This window comes from Ambystoma mexicanum, chromosome 9, assembly GCF_040938575.1.
Source record: "Ambystoma mexicanum isolate Mex_15411 chromosome 9, UKY_AmexF1_1, whole genome shotgun sequence".
In the NCBI taxonomy this organism is placed as follows: Eukaryota; Metazoa; Chordata; class Amphibia; order Caudata; family Ambystomatidae; genus Ambystoma; species Ambystoma mexicanum.
In genome coordinates, this window is record NC_090931.1 from 19,595,228 (window position 1) to 19,613,594 (window position 18,367).

The following is an 18,367-nucleotide window of genomic DNA, read 5'->3' on the forward strand; positions in this document are numbered from 1 at the left end:
TCCTACGGGATCTTCAGAAAGACCTTGAAAACATGGCTTTTCAGCTAAATGACTTTTATACACTCTCTCCCGGTGGGTCTGAGCCACTGTCGCTCATGCAAAAGGTACCTGGTTGTAACAGTGCCCAGATGCCTGAGGGTTTTGTGCACTTAATAAACGTAATACAAAAAGAAAATTGGGGTACGCAAAGTGCAGTATTGCATCAGCTAAATCCAATGGCTGCTTCCAGGTGGTGCACGCGAAAACTCAAAAACTCTGAGCAGCTTCTCTCCAGCCTCACAATATTCCAGGTTTCCCCTACCGGGTTGACAGTCCAATATATGCAAAGCAAACATCTCTAGGAACCAGTCTTCAGCCCGCAAGTGCTGGGCTTTGCCTTCTCGGTCCTCAGCCTGCAAGTGCTGGGCTTTGCCTTCTCGGTCCTCAGCCCGCAAGTGCTGGGCTTTACCTTCTCGGTCCTCAGCCCGCAAGTGCTGGGCTTTGCCTTCTCGGTCCTCAGCCCGCAAGTGCTGGGCTTTGCCTTCTCGGTCTTCAGCCCACAGGTGCTGGGCTTTGCCTTCTCGGTCCTCAGCCCGCAAGTGCTGGGCTTTACCTTCTCGGTCTTCAGCCCACAGGTGCTGGGTTTTGCCTTCTCGGTCCTCAGCCCGCAAGTGCTGGGCTTTGCCTTCTCGGTCCTCAGCCCGCAAGTGCTGGTCTTCAGCCCGCAAGTGCTGGTCTTTGCCTTCTCAGTCGGTCCTCAGCCTGCAAGTGTTGGGCTTTGACTTCTTGGTCCTCAGCCTGCAAGTGCTAGGCTTTGACTTCTCGGTCCTCAGCCCGTAAGTGCTGGGCTTTGCCTTCTCGGTCCTCAGCCTGCAAGTGCTGGGCTTGGCCTTCTCTGTCCTCAGGCCGCAAGTACTGGTCTTCAGCCAGCAAGTGCTGATCTTTGCCTTCTCAGTCGGTCCTCAGCCTGCAAGTGCTAGGCTTTGCCTTCTCAGTCGGTCCTCAGCCTACAAGTGCTGGGCTTTGCCTTCTCAGTCGGTCCTCAGCCTACAAGTGCTGGGCTTTGCCTTCTCAGTCGGTCCTCAGCCCGTAAGTGTTGGGCTTTGCCTTCTCGGTTCTCAGCCCGCAGATGCTGGGCTTTGCCTTCTCGGTCCTCAACCCGCAAGTGCTGGGCTTTGCCTTCTCAGTCCTCAGCCCACAAGTGCTGGGCTTTGCCTTCTCGGTCCTCAGCCCGCAAGTGCTGGGCTTTGCCTTCTCGGTCCTCAGCCCGCAAGTGCTGGGCTTTGCCTTCCCGGTCCTCAGCCCACAGGTGCTGGGCTTTGCCTACTCGGTCCTCAGCCCGCAAGTGCTGGGCTTTGACTTCTCGGTCTTCAGCCCGCAAGTGCTGGGCTTTGCCTTCTCGGTCCTCAGCCCGCAAGTGCTGGGCTTTGCCTTCTCAGTCTTCAGCCTGCAAGTGCTAGGCTTTGCCTTCTCAGTCTTCAGCCTGCAAGTGCTAGGCTTTGCCTTCTCGGTCCTCAGCCCACAAATGCTGGGCTTTGCCTTCTCGGTCGGTCCTCAGCCCGCAAGTGCTGGGCTTTGACTTCTTGGTCCTCAGCCTGCAAGTGCTAGGCTTTGCCTTCTCAGTCGGTACTCAGCCCGCAAGTGCTGGCTTTGACTTCTCGGACCTCAGCCCGCAAGTGCTGGGCTTTGCCTTCTCGGTCCTCAGCCCGCAAGTGCTCTGCTTTTCCTTCTGGGTCCTCAGCCCGCAAGTGCTGGGCTTTGCCTTCTCGGTCAGTCCTCAGCCTGCAAGTGCATGGGCTTTGTCTTCTCGGGGGGCACTGTCACAGCCCTTGGTTAGCTCTAAGTTCGAGGACGCATCTCCCCTCTCCTCCTTCTTCTCCACTGTGACCTGGCCATGTTGGTCTCTGGCTTCTTGTCCTTCTCTGGCTTGTCAACGGTAGTCATCTGCTACAATATGGATATAGTGCTCCTGCATCTAGAGGGCAAGGGAATGGATTGGCAAGCGTGGACATTCTGGAAGTCTGAGGTAAGGATCAAGGGAACGTGGCAGGATGTGAGGGTGGCTACCTGTCCTTTGGTGGCCCGATGGCTACCGATGGGCCCTGGCCTTCTCCTTGCACTGTTCAACTTCTTGAAGCCACTCTATTTCCTAGGCTTCCTCCTCTCTTGGCTTCTATCACTTATTCCCTCTCTCGTAACTCCGCCGCCACCTCCCTACCCCTCCACAACCTTCTATCTCATACTCCCTTCCCGACTGTCAGGCAGTGCACTCTCCTATCAAGAGTATGATAACCTTCTTGTCCCTCCTCGCCAAGGCTCGCTCCTTAGCTCTATACTCACAGTCTCCATCCTCTGGACCACTCCTTCACGGCTTGTGGTACTATCATCATGCTCCTTCACCCCTTTGGGTGCCTTTGTCAAGGTCCCAACCTTCACTGCGTTGGGCACTACCCTCACTATCCTCATCTTCTCTCCTTTGGGAACTGTTGTCACTATCCTCATCGCCTTCTCTCCCTTGGGCACTACTGTCACTATCCCCATATTCTTCTCTCCCTTCGGCACCCTTGTCACTATCCTCATCCTCTCCTCTGGGCACTGCTGTCACTAGCCTCATCTTCTCTCCTTTGTGCACTGCTATCACAATCCTCATCTTTTATCGTTTGGGCATTTCTGTCACTATCCACATTTTCTCTTCCCTGGGCACTCTTGTTACTATCCTCATCTTCTTCTCTCCTTCGGGCACTACTGTCACTATCCTAATCTCATCTACCTTGGGCACTCTTGTTACTATCCTCATCTTTTAATCTCCTTTTGGCACTACTGTCACTATCCTCTTCTTCTCTCCTTTGGGCACTACTGTCACTATCCTCATCATCTCCTCTCCCTTGGGCACTACTGTCACTGTCCTCTTCTCTCCTTTAGGTACTACTGTCACTATCATCATCTACTTCTCTCCTTTGGGCACTATGGTCACTATCCTCAGCTTCTCTCCCTTGGGCACTAACGTCACTATCATCATCCTAGTCTCTCCTTTGGGCACTTTTGTCACCATCCTCATCCTCTTCGCTCTTTTAGGCACTAATGTTATTAGCCTCATCTTCATCTCTCCTTTGGGCACTACTGTCACGAGCATCATCTTCTCTCCTTTGGGAACTGATGTCACTATCCTCATTGCCTTCTCTCCTTTGGGCACTACTGCCACTATCCTCTTCTTCTCTCCTTTGGACACTTCTGTCAGTATACTCATCTTCTCTCCTCCTTCTCTCCTACAGCCACTATCCTCAGCTTCTCTCCCTTGGGCACTCACCATCATCTTCCTCTTCTTCTCTCATTTGGGATATGCTGTCAGTACTATCTTCATCTTTGTCTCTCCTTTAGGCACCACTGTCACTATCCTCATCTTCGCTCCTTTAGGCACTACTGTCACTATCTTCATCTTCTTCTCTCCTCTGGGCACTTCTGTCACTATCCTCATCTTCATCTCTCCTTTGCACACTATTGTCACTATCCTCATCTTCATCTCTCCTTTGTGCACTACTATCAGAATCGTCATCTCATCTCCCTTGGGCACTCTTGTTACTATCTTCAACTTCTCTCCTTTGGGCACTACTGTCACTATCCTCATCTTCTCACCCTTGGGCACTACTGTCATTATCCTCATCTTCTTCTCTCCCTTGGGCACTACTGTCACTATCCTCATCTTCATCTCTCCTTTGCACACTACTGTCACTATCCTCATCTTCATCTCTCCTTTGCGCACTACTATCAGTATCGTCATCTTCTTCTCTCCCTTGGGCACTACTGTCACTATCCTCATCTCTCCTTTGCACACTACTATCAGTATCGTCATCTCATCTCCCTTGGGCACTCTTGTTACTATCTTCAACTTCTCTCCTTTGGGCACTACTGTCCCTATCCTCTTCTTCTCTCCATTGGTTACTACTGTCACTATCCTCTTCTTCTCTCCTTTGGACACTGCTGTCAGTATGCTCATCTTCTCTCCTCCTTCTCTCCTACGGCCACTATCCTCAGCTTCTCTCCCTTGGGCACTACCATCATCTTCCTCTTCTTCTCTCACTTGGGATATGCTCTCAGTACTATCCTCATCTTCGTCTCTCCTTTAGGCACCACTGTCACTATCGTCATCTTCTCTCCTTTAGGCACTACTGTCACTATCCTCATCTTCATCTCTCCTTTGCGCACTGCTGTCACTATCCTCATCTTCATCTCTCCTTTGCGCACTACTATCAGTATCGTCATCTCATCTCCCTTGGGCACTCTTGTTACTATATTCAACTTCTCTCCTTTGGGCACTACTGTCACTATCCTCATCTTCTCACCTTTGTGCACTGCGTCATTATCCTCATCTTCTCTCCTTTGGGCACTACTGTCACTATCTTCAACTTTTCTCCCTTGGGAACTGCTGTCACTATCCTCATCTTCTCTCCTCTGGGCACTAATGGCACTATCCCCATTGTCTTCTCTCCTTGGGCACTACTGTCACTATCCTCATCCTATTCTCTCGTTTGGGCACTCTTGTTACTATCCCTTCTACCTCTCTCCTTTGGGCACTACTGTCACTATCATTTGAGAAGGGAGAGGGTGCACAGCTATGTACTCTGTGATTTGGTAAATTTACTCCATGCAAACCTCTTATTATTAAAAAATTGCTTAGTAGGGTGCAGCCCACTAAATAGTGCCTCCATGCTGGGCTCTCGTAATGAACTGAAGAAAAAGGACCTAGGCTGATTAGCCATTGGTGTGGGACGCACACCTGTAATTACCACGAATTGTTCAATATTTTGTATTATACTTTGTCAGAAAATATCTAATGAAGAGTCGAACACAGTTGACAATGATTTTGAAATTGTTTTCTTTAATCCACTGCTATGTGAATTAATAAAAGCTTGTCATTGGTTAAGAAACACCAATTTGTAATTTGCTGTTTTGTAGGCAAACGGTAACCCTGTGGCTGATGCATTTCGGAAAACCTAGTTTATTTCTTCAGAGCTGGGTAAATCTATTCAGGATTACTTAAATTGTTCTACCATCATCAAAAGAATCAAAAATTATACATTCATATTCCAATAGACGTATTGCAAGAACATTTAAAAAATACAGGGTACCCACAGCGGACAAAAAACGATTGACAAATAACACGTAAAGAGAAAGAGAAAACAACATATGCCGCTGTTAGTGACTTGTGTAAAAATACCTGTAAATTTATGCAAGATCCATATTCAACTTATTCCTTGCGCACTCATAATATAATGATGGAACTTGAGATAATGACACTTGTTCCACGTGTTATTACAGCATAGAGAACCATATACCAAATCTTCTCCGTAATCTTAAGGATCATTATACATTTTGTCTAGTCAATCTGTATGTATTCACGCTGGTAGTTAAACTAAACATTGTCGGCTCTCACCAAATGTTATGTATATCTATTCTTCCTTATGTCGTATGCAAGCACTAACCTGCCAGTGCTTCTGTGTCCCAGACACGATTAGCGCTGGTCAGTGTTGTCGGATGCGTTCGTGTAACACTGAAAAAAGGTTAAATAGTACGAGTCGAACGCGTGCTTTAACGTGTTCGTGCTGATAAGGAGCACTGCTGCTCTTGGTTCTTGTTATTTCATAGTGCTTACCTAAAGAGCTTTGCTATCGGTAAAGCGATCCTTTTGTGCCTTTCCTTCCGAGCTACTGCCTGTCCCGGGTGTCACAGAAAAGTAAAGCGTTGTCTAGGCAATGTGTATATCTAAAATGGCCGCTTGCAGTCGAGCCTGACGGCCATATTGGTGTGGGCATGTCTATGGTACTTAATGCAAATTGCTGTGCTCTGTCTCTAATCTGTTAATCAACTAGATGGTGGGTGTCAGGTACCTAAAGGATAATTATTGCTGTAATTTGTATATGTACAAAATATGCTACAATTACTATCAATAAATGAGTGACGAGGTACGTGTATGATGCATGTATGCTACGGAGTATGTAATAAAGTTATGGTGTTGCATGGTATGCTAGTCAGTGCCTGTGTGAGTGAGTAATGCTCATAGGTGATAATCTGTTCAATGACAGGAGATACGTGAAAAAAATAATATATCTGAACAGTCCAATCTCTATTACTCATGAAGAAAGTAAATGTGTAAAATATTAATTATTGCTGAGTTGCAGAGCACCCTTCCGGTACGTGATTGACAAAAGATACCAGTCTGACTGTGAGGATACATGGAACATGGTGCAGTACTTACAAAAACAGGATTCATTGCGAGTAACAATACATGTTGCAGTTAAATGGTACTAGGCTATATGCAAAATCTTTAAAGAAAACAATTCAGGTCGAATTCATCGTTAATTCCTCTTGGTGATAACGCTTCTAGTCGATCAATCCAGTATGCTTCTCTCTGTTGCCTCTTCGTTTTAGTATCTCTAGAGGTATTGTCAATTAGTTCAAGTACCTGGAATCTGAGTTGTGAGATATTATGCTTTTTCTCGTTGAAATGTTTTGCCACTGCTGAGTTGTTATTATTGTTGCGCATACATGATTTGTGTTCATTAATACGTATACGTAGTTTCCGTCCTGTTTCACCAACTTAATATATACCACAAGGGCAACGTATACAATATACGCAATTTTCTGTGTTGCAGGTTACTTGGCATTTTAGTGTAATCTTTTCTCCTGTGTAGGGATGTACCACTGTACCCCCTTTTATTATGCTGTTACAATTCCCACAGTTTAAGCATGGGTAAGTTCCAGTTCTTTTTGTTACAGTGCTTCTTCTGGGTGTCTTCTCGTGTGTTAACAAGTAGGTCTCTCAGGTTGTTTGATCTTTGGTACGCAAATATTGGTAGAGCAGAAAAAAGATCTTTGGTTCTTTCATCTTTAGTCAGTATTTGCCAATGTTTATTTATGGATCTCTTAATTTGTGTGCTCTGAGTAGAAAATCTTGATACGGATTTCCAATGATGGTGATGTTGGTTTGTTTTTTGGCATAAGGATGCTGGCTCTTGTTCACTATCCTCATCGTTATCTCTCCCTTGGGCACTACTGTCACTATCCCCATCGTCTTCTCTCCCTTCGGCACCATTGTCACTATCCTCATCCTCTCCTCTGGGCACTGCTGTCACTAGCCTCTTCTCTCCTTTGGGCACTACCGCCACTATCCTCATCATCTCCTCTCCCTTGGGCACTACTGTCACTGTCCTCTTCTTCTCTCCTTTAGGTACTACTGTCACTATTCTCATCTTCATCTCTCCTTTGGGCACTACTGTAACTATCCTCATCTTCATCTCTCCTTTGGGCACTACTGTCACTATCCTCATCTTCTCTCCTTTAGGCACTACTGTCACTATCCTCTTCTTCTTTCCTTTGGGCACGACTGTCACTATGCTTATCTTCTGTCCTTTGGACACTACTGTCACTATCCTCTTCTTCTCTCCTTTGGACACTGCTGTCAGTATGCTCATCTTCTCTCCTCCTTCTCTCCTACGGCCACTATCCTCAGCTTCTCTCCCTTGGGCACTACCATCATCTTCCTCTTCTTCTCTCATTTGGGATATGCTCTCAGTACTATCCTCATCTTCTTCTCTCCTTTAGGCACCACTGTCACTATCCTCATCTTCTCTCCTTTAGGCACTACTGTCACTATCCTCATCTTCTTCTCTCCCTTGGGCACTACTGTGACTATCCTCATCTTCATCTCTCCTTTGCGCACTACTGTCACTATCCTCATCTTCATCTCTCCTTTGCGCACTACTATCAGTATAGTCATCTTCTCTCCTTTAGGCACTACTGTCACTATCCTCTTCTTCTCTCCTTTGGGAACAACTGTCACTATGCTCATCTTCTGTCCTTTTGACACTACTGTCACTATCCTCATCTTCTCTCCTTTGGGCACTACTGTCATTATCCACAGTTTCATCTCTCCTTTGGGCACTACTGTCACTATCCTCATCTCCTCTCCCTTGGGCACTACTGTCACTGTCCTCATCTTCATCTCTCCTTTGGGCACTACTGTCACTATCCTTATCTTCTTCTCTCCTTTGGGCACTACTGTCCCTATCCTCATCTTCATCTCTCCTTTGGGCACTACTGTCACTATCCTTATCTTCTTCTCTCCTTTGGGCACTACTGTCACTATCCTCATCTTCATCTCTCCTTTGGGCACTACTGTCACTATCCTTATCTTCTTCTCTCCTTTAGGCACCACTGTCACTATCCTCATCTTCATCTCTCCTTTGGGCACTACTGTCACTATCCTTATCTTCTTCTCTCCTTTGGGCACTACTGTCACTATCCTCATCTTCATCTCTCCTTTGGGCACTACTGTCACTATCCTCATCTTCTCTCCTTTGGGCACGACTGTCACTATCCTCATCTTCAACTCTCCTTTGGGCACTACTGTCACTATCCCCATCTTTTAATCTCCTTTGGGCACTACTGTCACTATGCTCATCTTCTCTCCTTTGGGCACTACTGTCACTATCCTCATCTCCTCTCCCTTGGGCACTACTGTCACTGTCCTAACCCTCTTTTCTCCTTTAGGCACCACTGTCACTATCCTCAACTTCATCTCTCCTTTGGGCACTACTGTCACTATCCTTATCTTCTTCTCTCCTTTGGGCACTACTGTCACTATCCTCATCTTCATCTCTCCTTTGGGCACTACTGTCACTATCCTCATCTTTTCTCCTTTGGGCACTACTGTCACTATCCTCATCTTCATCTCTCCTTTGGGCACTACTGTCACTATCCTCATCTTTTCTCCTTTGGGCACTACTATCACTATCCTCATCTTCATTTCTCCTTTGGGCACTACTGTCACTATCTTCATCTTCTCTCCTTTGGGCACTACTGTCACTATCCTCATCTTCTCCTCTTTGGGCACTACTGTCACTATCCTCATCTTTTTTCCTTTGGGCACTACTGTCACTATCCTCATCTTCATCTCTCCTTTGGGCACTACTGTCACTATCCTCATCTTTTCTCCTTTGGGCACTACTGTCACTATCCTCATCTTTTCTCCGTTGGGCACTACTGTAACTATCTTCATCTTCTCTCCTTTGGGCACTACTGTCACTATCCTCATCTTCTCCTCTTTGGGCACTACTGTCACTATCCTCATCTTTTCTCCTTTGGGCACTACTGTCACTATCCTCATCTTTTCTCCTTTGGGCACTACTGTCACTATCTTCATCTTCTCTCCTTTGGGCACTACTGTCACTATCCTCATCTCCTCTCCTTTGGGCACTACTGTCACTATCCTCATCTTCTTCTCTTTGGACACTACTGTCACTATCCTCATCTTCTTCTCTTTGGACACCACTGTCACTATTATGATTATTATTAGTGTATTTATTGATCATAGACATATCGCTTCAGAAAGCAACGGAACGCTTTCCAACTATAGGGGTTAAGAATAAGCTAACGGTGCAGAGAAGGAAACAAGTGAGGATTTAACAATAGGGTAGGGAGGACAATTGTCCGCAATGGGGTTTACAAATAACTAGGGGAGGAAGCAGTGGGGATCGGATCACCCAGTCACAGATATAGTGGGGGTTGTGGGGTGTATGGACTTAGTTGTTAGGGAGGAGCCATTCCTTGAGAGGAGGGTCTTGATCTCTTTCTAGAACTGTAGAAATAAGATGGCCGGTCAGATGTTGATGGGAAAAGGTTCCAGAGTCTTGGGGCATAGACAGAGAAGGCCTGTCTGCACATGCCCTTAGTTCTGGTAGATTAGAGGCCTTGACGTATGCTGGGTATCTCAGGGAGGCAGCTTGGGGTCTTCAGGGTGACAGCCTTGTAGATTGTGCAGCAGTATTTGAAGATTATATGGAATTGCAGTGGGAGATGAGGATAGTGATCTCGCCCGACGCACATCAAACCGAACTACAGTTTGATGAGGGTCGGGGTGAGGTTAATATCCTCATCTTCTTCTCTCCTTTGGGCACTGGTGTTACTATCCTTATCTTCTTCTTTAATTTGCCGCTCTTACCACCATCCCATTTTCTTCTCTCCTTTGGGCACTCGTGTTACTATCCTTATCTTCTTCTTTACTGTGGCACTCGTACCACCATCCCACCTTCTTCTCTCCTTTGGGCACTGTCACAATCCCCGTTTTCGTCTCTCCTTTCAGCACCTGTGTTACTATCCTTATCTTCTACTTTACTTTGGTGCTCTTACCACCATCCCATCATCTTCTCTCCTTTGGGCACTGTCACTATCCTCATCTTCGTCTCTCCTTTGGGAACTTGTGTTACTATCCTTATCTTCTTCTTTACTTTGGTGCTCTTACCACCATCCCATCATCTTCTCTCCTTTGGTCACTGTCACTATCCTCATCTTCGTCTCTCCTTTGGGAACTTGTGTTACTATCCTTATCTTCTTCTTTACTTTGACGCTCTTACCACCATCCCATTTTCTTCTCTCTTTTGGGCACTCGTGTTACTATCCTTACCTTCTTCTTTACTTTGGCGCTCTTACCACCATCCCATTTTCTTCTCTCCTTTGGGCACTCGTGTTACTATCCTTACCTTCTTCTTTACTTTGGCGCTCTTACCACCATCCCATTTTCTTCTCTCCTTTGGGCACTCGTGTTACTATCCTTATCTTGTTCTTTACTTTGGCTCTCTTACCACCATCCCATCTTCTTCTCTCCTTTGGGCACTGTCACTATCCTCATCTTTGTCTTTCCTTTGGGCACTCATGTTACTATCCTTATCTTCTTCTTTACTTTGCCGCTCTTACCACCATCCCATTTTCTTCTCTCCTTTGGGCACTCGTGTTACTATCCTTATCTTCTTCTTTACTTCGGCTCTCTCCCCACCATCCCATCTTTAACTCTCCTTTGGACACTGTCACTATCCTCATCTTTGTCTTTCCTTTGGGCACTCATGTTACTATCCTTATCTTCTTCTTTACTTTGGCGCTCTTACCACCATCCCATCTTCTTCTCTCCTTTGGGCACTGTCACTATCCTCCTCTTCGTCTTTCCTGTGGACACTCGTGTTACTATCCTTACCTTCTTCTTTAATTTGGCACACTTACCACCATCCCATCTTTAACTCTCCTTTGGACACTGTCACTATCCTCATCGTTGTCTTTCCTTTGGGCACTCATGTTACTATCCTTATCTTCTTCTTTACTTTGGCACTCTTACCACCATCCCATTTTCTTCGCTCCTTTGTGCACTCGTGTTACTATCCTTATCTTCTTTTTTACTTTGGCACTCTTACCACCATCCCATCTTTAACTCTCCTTTGGGTACTGTCACTATCCTCATCTTCGTCTCTCCTTAGAGCACTCGTGTTACTATCCTTATCTTCTTCTTTACTTTGTCAATCTTACCACCATCCCACCTTCCTCTCGCCTTTGGGAACTGTCACTGTCCTCATCTTCGTCTCTCCTTTGGGAACTTGTGTTACTATCCTTATGTTCTTCTTTACTTTGGCGCTCTTACCATAATCCCATCTTCTTCTCTCCTTTGGGCACTGTCACTATCCTCATCTTCGTCTTTCCTGTGGACACTCGTGTTACTATCCTTACCTTCTTCTTTAATTTGGCACACTTACCACCATCCCATCTTTAACTCTCCTTTGGACACTGTCACTATCCTCATCTTTGTCTTTCCTTTGGGCACTCGTGTTACTATCCTTACCTTCTTCTTTAATTTGGCACTCTTACCACCATCCCATCTTTAACTCTCCTTTGGACACTGTCACTATCCTCATCGTTGTCTTTCCTTTGGGCACTCATGTTACTATCCTTATCTTCTTCTTTACTTTGGCGCTCTTACCATAATCCCATCTTCTTCTCTCCTTTGGGCACTGTCACTATCCTCATCTTTGTCTCTCCTTTGGGCCCTCTTGTTACTATCCTTAACTTCTTCTTTACTTTGGCGCCCTTACCACCATCCCATCTTCTTCTCTCCTTTGGGCACCGTCACTATCCTCATCTCTCCTTTTGGCACTCGTGTTACTTTCCTTATCTTTTACTTTGGCACTCTTACCACCATCCCATATTCTTCTCTCCTTTGGGCACTCTTGTCACTGTCCCCCTCCTTTCCTCGTTTGTGAACCGCTGGGTCAGCCTTTTCCTACCACATCCCTCTGGGCACTAGTGCCATTATCCTGACCTTCTTCGCTGTGTTGAGCACTACCGGTACGGTCATCTGCTTCCTTTGCTACTAGTCACACCTTCCCTGCTTCTTACTAGTGTCACCCTCGTTATAGCCACTACTCTCTCACCCCTCACCAGAAGTCCCAGTTCTCTTGGCTCCTCTGTTTGGTCTCCTAGCTCTCTCCTCCAACTACCAGGCTACAGCGTGTCCCAGCCTTCGGGACCTCTCCTCCAATTTCTAAGGTCTGCTCCAACTTTAGGCCATCCTGCTTTTACCTCAATCCTTCTCCACAACATCTCCTTTCCCTACTCTCCGGTCTCCAGCTCATACTCCAAACATCCACACTATGAGACTGGCACAGTGTGCTGATATAATGCTGAGTTTCAGCCTTCCAGCTCTCTCGGGTGACAAGGGCTTCCCATGTATTAGCTGGGATAGGAAGTGGCTGTTGAGCTCTGCCCCCTGGAATGTCTTCCAGCCCTAATATGGGACTCGATAATGACTTGTGCCGCCCCTTGGGCAGTTCTCTCTCTGCCTGCTACACCTTGGTCCTGGGTTCCAGCCTCTCTCTGGTGTAAGGAAACTCGGGTGAGTCTCCCCACGCAGTTGATGTAGGGACTGCCTGTTAGGATCTGGGGATGACTAGTCCCTCCTTTATGGTGGTCCTGTATCTGTTTGCCATGTCCTTCTGCCTATCTGATCTTAACTGTATGAAAGTAGAGGCCTTGTTGGATGGATGGATGGATGGATGGATGGATGGATGGATGGATGGATGGATGGATGGATGGATGGATGGATGGATGGATGGATGGATGGATGGATGGATGGATGGATGGATGGCTCTGAAGTTTATCTCCCTATTGGAGGTCCCTCTCTTTCCCTCTGTAGATTTAGTTGGGTTTGCTGCAACCATATGAGGGGAGCAGAGAGGCGGGCACTGCTTTTTCCACAGCAACAATGTTCCTCATTTCCCTTAAAGGGGCAGTAGCTACCAAGTTCCCACCTCCAGTGGAAGTGAAAGCTTTGGGCTAAGGAGGAGCTGATTTCCCTGATCCCATGTGGTCTCTTCTCCCCAGGTTTAAGGGCTCCTTCCCCTAAAACGGATCTGCCCTAGTTGGAGACATGTGACAGCTACCTGCCCCAAGGCTCTGACTAAGTGGGCATATCCTCCGCCACCTTGGGGAGGCACCCGCCCTCCTTGGTCACTTCACCACATTTCCCCAGACTTAAGCGAGGGACTGCACATCAAAGCTGCCACAAACTTCCAGCAAACTGGCCTACTCATCTTCCAAAAAAGTCACCATTTACGCCTCACCCCATCTACATGCACCCCTCGATTGCAGACCCTCTTTTCTCTACACTATCACCTTACACTATACACACCCACACATCCCAGACATGCAGATACCAGAGCCTACCAGTTACCATTGAGCTATGGCTAAGATTTGCTTTCTTGCCCCATCACCTGCCAACATCAGCAACTATTCCAGACCCTAAGCGCTTTAACCTACCTGATCTCAGGCTCTCCCCTTCAGATAACATAATCCCAAGTGTCACTACCATAGAAGCAGAGCAACACTCGGGAATCAGGCCCTTCAATACCTCAGGTTTCCAAGTTCCACATCTGACTCTCTTGATATCCCACTAACAACTGACCCCTCCAAACCTCTTCCTTGCGGAGTCAAGCCATGACAGAAGGGCGCTAACTAGAACCCCCTTACATTACATTACAGCAGCATATCATTAGTACAGAAAGCTCTTCAGGTTAGGAGTATAATAATGCTGCAGCATTAACATTATGAGTGACGCAATAGCATAGAATAAAAAAACATTTCAAAATTTTCATGGTAATAAATGAAAATACAAAATATAGTGTTCTTCCCTTGGCACAGAGGAATGTTCTTCTCTTCGCACAGAGGAATGTTCTTCCCTTGGCACAGAGGAATGTTCTTCCCTTGGCACAGATCAATGTTCTTCCCTTCGCACAGAGGAATGTTCTTCCCTTCGCACAGAGGAATGTTCTTCCCTTCGCACAGAGGAATGTTCTTCCCTTCGCACAGAGGAATGTTCTTCCTTTGGCACAGAGGAATGTTCTTCCCTTCGCACAGAGGAATGTTCTTCGCTTCACACAGAGGAATGTTCTTCCTTTGGCACAGAGGAATGTTCTTCCCTTGGCACAGAGGAATGTTCTTCCCTTGGCACAGAGGAATGTTCTTCCCTTCGCACAGAGGAATGTTCTTCCCTTGGCACAGAGGAATGATCTTCCCTTCGCACAGAGGAATGTTCTTCGCTTCACACAGAGGAATGTTCTTCCCTTGGCACAGAGGAATGATCTTCCCTTCGCACAGAGGAATGTTCTTCCCTTCGCACAAAGGAATGTTCTTCCCTTGGCACAGAGGAATGTTCTTCCCTTGGCACAGATCAATGTTCTTCTCTTCGCACAGAGGAATGTTCTTCTCTTCGCACAGAGGAATGTTCTTCCCTTGGCGCAGAGGAATGTTCTTCCCTTCGCACAGAGGAATGTTCTTCACAATACTGAACATTTTTACATTCCAGGGGCTCGTTATGAGTTTTGCAGCAGTGATGAAACGGGAGGTTGATGGAAATACACACTGTTCCACTTTGCCACCAAATGACAGGTTTGATTTCCAAAAGAACCACCTTCTTTTCTACCTCTGCATACATTCGTTATTTTCTGCAGTGATCCAAAATGGTGGATAACCGAAGGGTCCACATGACTGAATCATGCAGACCCTTCCCATTACTGTATTTGAGTTTGGTGGTATTACCAGCGAAGCCTCATGTGTCTAATACTAACTCCCCATCTTATCATATTGAAGAAGTATTCTCCTTTTATATCCTAATTTACTTCCTGAAAACATTTACTAAAAGCACTGAAAACATTGCTTAAAATATATGGCTATTTTACCCTTGAATTTGCTTTAACTTTTGGATAAAGAAGCAAAAGACTATTTTGATACAAATAATCCTTTTTAAATCCTATTGTACGCATCAATTGTAGAACATTTGCATAAATGTGGATGGAAAATGTTTGAAAAATGTAAATAAAGTGAGTGATTTCCCCATCATAATATAATATACAATCTCTTTTTTTCTCTGGCAGAGCGCGCAGTGAGCGATACTTTGAATTCCCGCTACTTGAGCGGTACCTGACCTGCAAACAGCGAGCGCACTTTCTCGTAGGTTGCTACTTTACACGGAACGTCTCCTTGCTGCTCTTCATCGTCGTTACTGGTCTCTACCTGGGAAACTTCCATATGACCATTTTCTTCCAAGATGAATTTAGCTGCTTCATAAAGACTGGACTTTTGAAAGATGAGACGCAAGTTCCAGACCTCATCAATTGTAAGCTAGTCGCTCTATCCATATTCCAGATCATAAGCATAACCACTGGGGTGGTCTACGTTCTATTATCACCACTGATCATCTTTAACTTGGTGCGCCTGTGCACATGGGACAAACGCTTCTTGTCCATCTATGAGATGTTGCCCGCCTTCGATCTTCTCAGTAGGCAAATGCTTGGCTGCCCAGTCAACGACCTCAATATCATCCTTCTTTTTCTACGTGCCAACATTTCAGAACTGAAGTCTTTTAGCCGACTGACTGTATTGTGTGCCTTGAAGGACACTGCCTCTGCTGACCAGAACATTGACACTGTAGTGGATTTTATGACCCTTCTGGCCGGCATGGAAATAACCAAACCTAAAATGGTGGACAGCACACTGGATCCGGCCGAGCCAGATGCAGCGAACCTGGACGCAGTGTGAGAGAAATATCCCAAGAGACGCACTTTTAAGAATTTACTGAAAATAGAGATTTCCTAACCCATAAATCTGGTTATCCAAGTACAGATCCAGGTACTAATCCGCAAAACTTTGCTAATTTAATTGTGCAGTTCTGCTGATATTTTAAGGTACAGTCAATGCTGCATACAGAACCTGTATTTTTAGAAGCAATTTCTTGTTTCATCATAGAAAATTAACTGTAATTCATAGGTTATGTGGTAATGTATGTTTACAATAAAAGTAACCACAGTTTTCAAAACATAGCTTTGATGTTGTGCTTCTTTATGAAACAAGTTTTCTATATCTGACAGGTGTCAGGTCTATGTTTTCACTAGAAGTCCTCAGGAGCTGCTTAGCCCCACAGTCCCTCCAAGATGCTGTGCTCTCAACCAGGTCATATATGACTGAGCCCGGAACACCCTCAAGGGAAAGGGAAAGTGGATAAAATAACAAGTAGATTCTTGGCCTTGACTCTGGAGGATATCTGCATGGGATGAGAAAGAATAACAGAGTACCTTATACATCCTAAACATCTAACCCCCTTACTCCATTCACCTGTGACTCACTAACTTTACCTGAAATTCCCTCTGCTACTACCAGAGGGATTTTGTGGAAAATGTTCTTGCCGGTTGTCTAAAAGATCACTCCTTTAATTATGGAAGATTTCCCAAAAGGTAGTTCCTTAGCTTCAATCGGCTTTCAAAGTTTCTTTTCGTCTTTAGTTGAACACATGTGCTTTTGCTTTAATCTGCTTCTTCTGTTTCTAAACACTGTTTTCGTTTTCAAGAAATGACAAGAAAAACTATTTACAAATGTTCTTTACAGGTTCCAAAGCGAGATCAATCTCGCCCTTCATACTGCGCTAACCGCAAATTCAGAAAAATGTTAGAGTCAAAGAAAAAATGTAAAGGAAAAGTTATACTGCTAGCATGCGGTACTGGAGGATGCCCTCTAGTAGATGTGAAGCTATCATGAAGAAGGACGCGGACAACAGATTCAAAGCTTGAAATTAACACTCATATTAACTTAAATGTCAGGATAGAAAAGGCCTAACTTGCCCTAAACTAAGGTAGGATTTCCCTACCTAAAGAAAATGAAGGAACGTCTGAGTCAAGAAGTCCAACTGAAGAATCTAGCTGTGTCCAAAACCTATACTTGCCCTCACAAATAATTCTATAGAGTGTAGGGATATCATCAACCAAAGGAAAACAGTGTTAACCCCCAACGTTCTGAGCTTCTTCCAGCTTGCAGCTTCTGTTCAACCCAAGTGTGAAAATGGTTGTACAACAAAGTCTCAAAATTCTCCTTTAGAAACCAAAAAAATAGTTTAAATCATGACCCAGGGTTCTCTTCCCCAAGTTTAAAGTTACTCCCAACCAAAGTACCAGGGTACCCATCCCCAAGTTCAGAATAGTTCACAATGTAAGCACTAGGGTTCCCTTCCGCAAGTTCAGAATAGTTCACAATGTAAGCACTGGGGTTCCCTTCCCCAAGTTCAGAATACTTCACAGTGTACGCATTGGGGTTCTCTTCCCCAAGTTCATAATAGTTCACAGTGTAAGCACTGGGGTTCCCTTCCCCAAGTTCAGAATAATTCACAAGGGAAGGACTGCTCTACTGTAGCACTTCAATTATAGTTGGAGTTGGTTTTATCCCATTCAATTGGGTTTCCCTCCCCACCTTTGTTTCACTCCAATATTGAGGATAAAGCCATATGCTTTGGTGTGATTCAATTTGAGATTTAAATAGGTTTAAGTATTTTAAAATGTTGAGCAATGAAGATTTTCACTATTGAAATGTTTGTTCCTCAGATGTGAACCATGCAGAACCGCTCCTTTTCCTTCTTCAAAGTGCATGGCCCCTTTAACAGTTCATATAATGGTTCATTTCAATTAACAGTTCAAACAGAGACTTTCGAGAACGTGTTCTGTTCCATTCAGACCCACGCGACCACTCAGCTACAATGTGTACGTTCACACTTACTGAAGAATGGTTCACAGTGCTCTCTGTCAGTTTCACACCAGGTTTCCTGCTTTCTGAAATCCACTGTCTTCCGCTTACCACGCTAGACTTGCTTCGATTTGGTTGTCTCAAGAGTTCCTTCCTCTGCCCCTGAGACACTGCTGTGCACTCGTAGCGCCACGGGAGCATGAGTACTCTGCTCTTTTATTAGAAGGCTGGTCCTTCAGCTTGCCGCCTTCCAGTTCGGATCACCAGCTCCTGCAGCCACTGGTATTCCGACTGTTGTTACACTGCAAATCTGCATCAAAGGGCTCCCAGCAGTGTCTCACCTTTGTCTCCCTCCCTTTGCTCTTCTGGTTTCCCAGCTTTAATACACCTGTGGTTTGTGAATGAGCTGCAGGTGTGAGTCCTCTCTTTCAATTGCCTGACCATAGTTTGACTTTTTTAGTACACATGCCTGATCTTGATAGTGGTGTTATTTTGAGGCTCTCTTCCTCAT

The 18,367-nt window shown here is 45.5% G+C and overlaps 1 protein-coding gene across 1 annotated transcript in view; it reads left to right on the forward strand.

Moving 5' to 3' along the window:
- The window catches only part of PANX3 (pannexin 3), a 189,122-nt gene extending 172,953 nt beyond the window's left edge, over positions 1 to 16,169 (forward strand). Inside the window, exon 4 of the mRNA XM_069614086.1 lies at positions 15,225 to 16,169. Coding sequence (XP_069470187.1) covers positions 15,225 to 15,888 — 664 coding nt within the window. The 3' untranslated portion in view covers positions 15,889 to 16,169. The remainder of the gene's footprint in view (positions 1 to 15,224) is intronic.
- Positions 16,170 to 18,367: the final 2,198 nt, after the last annotated feature.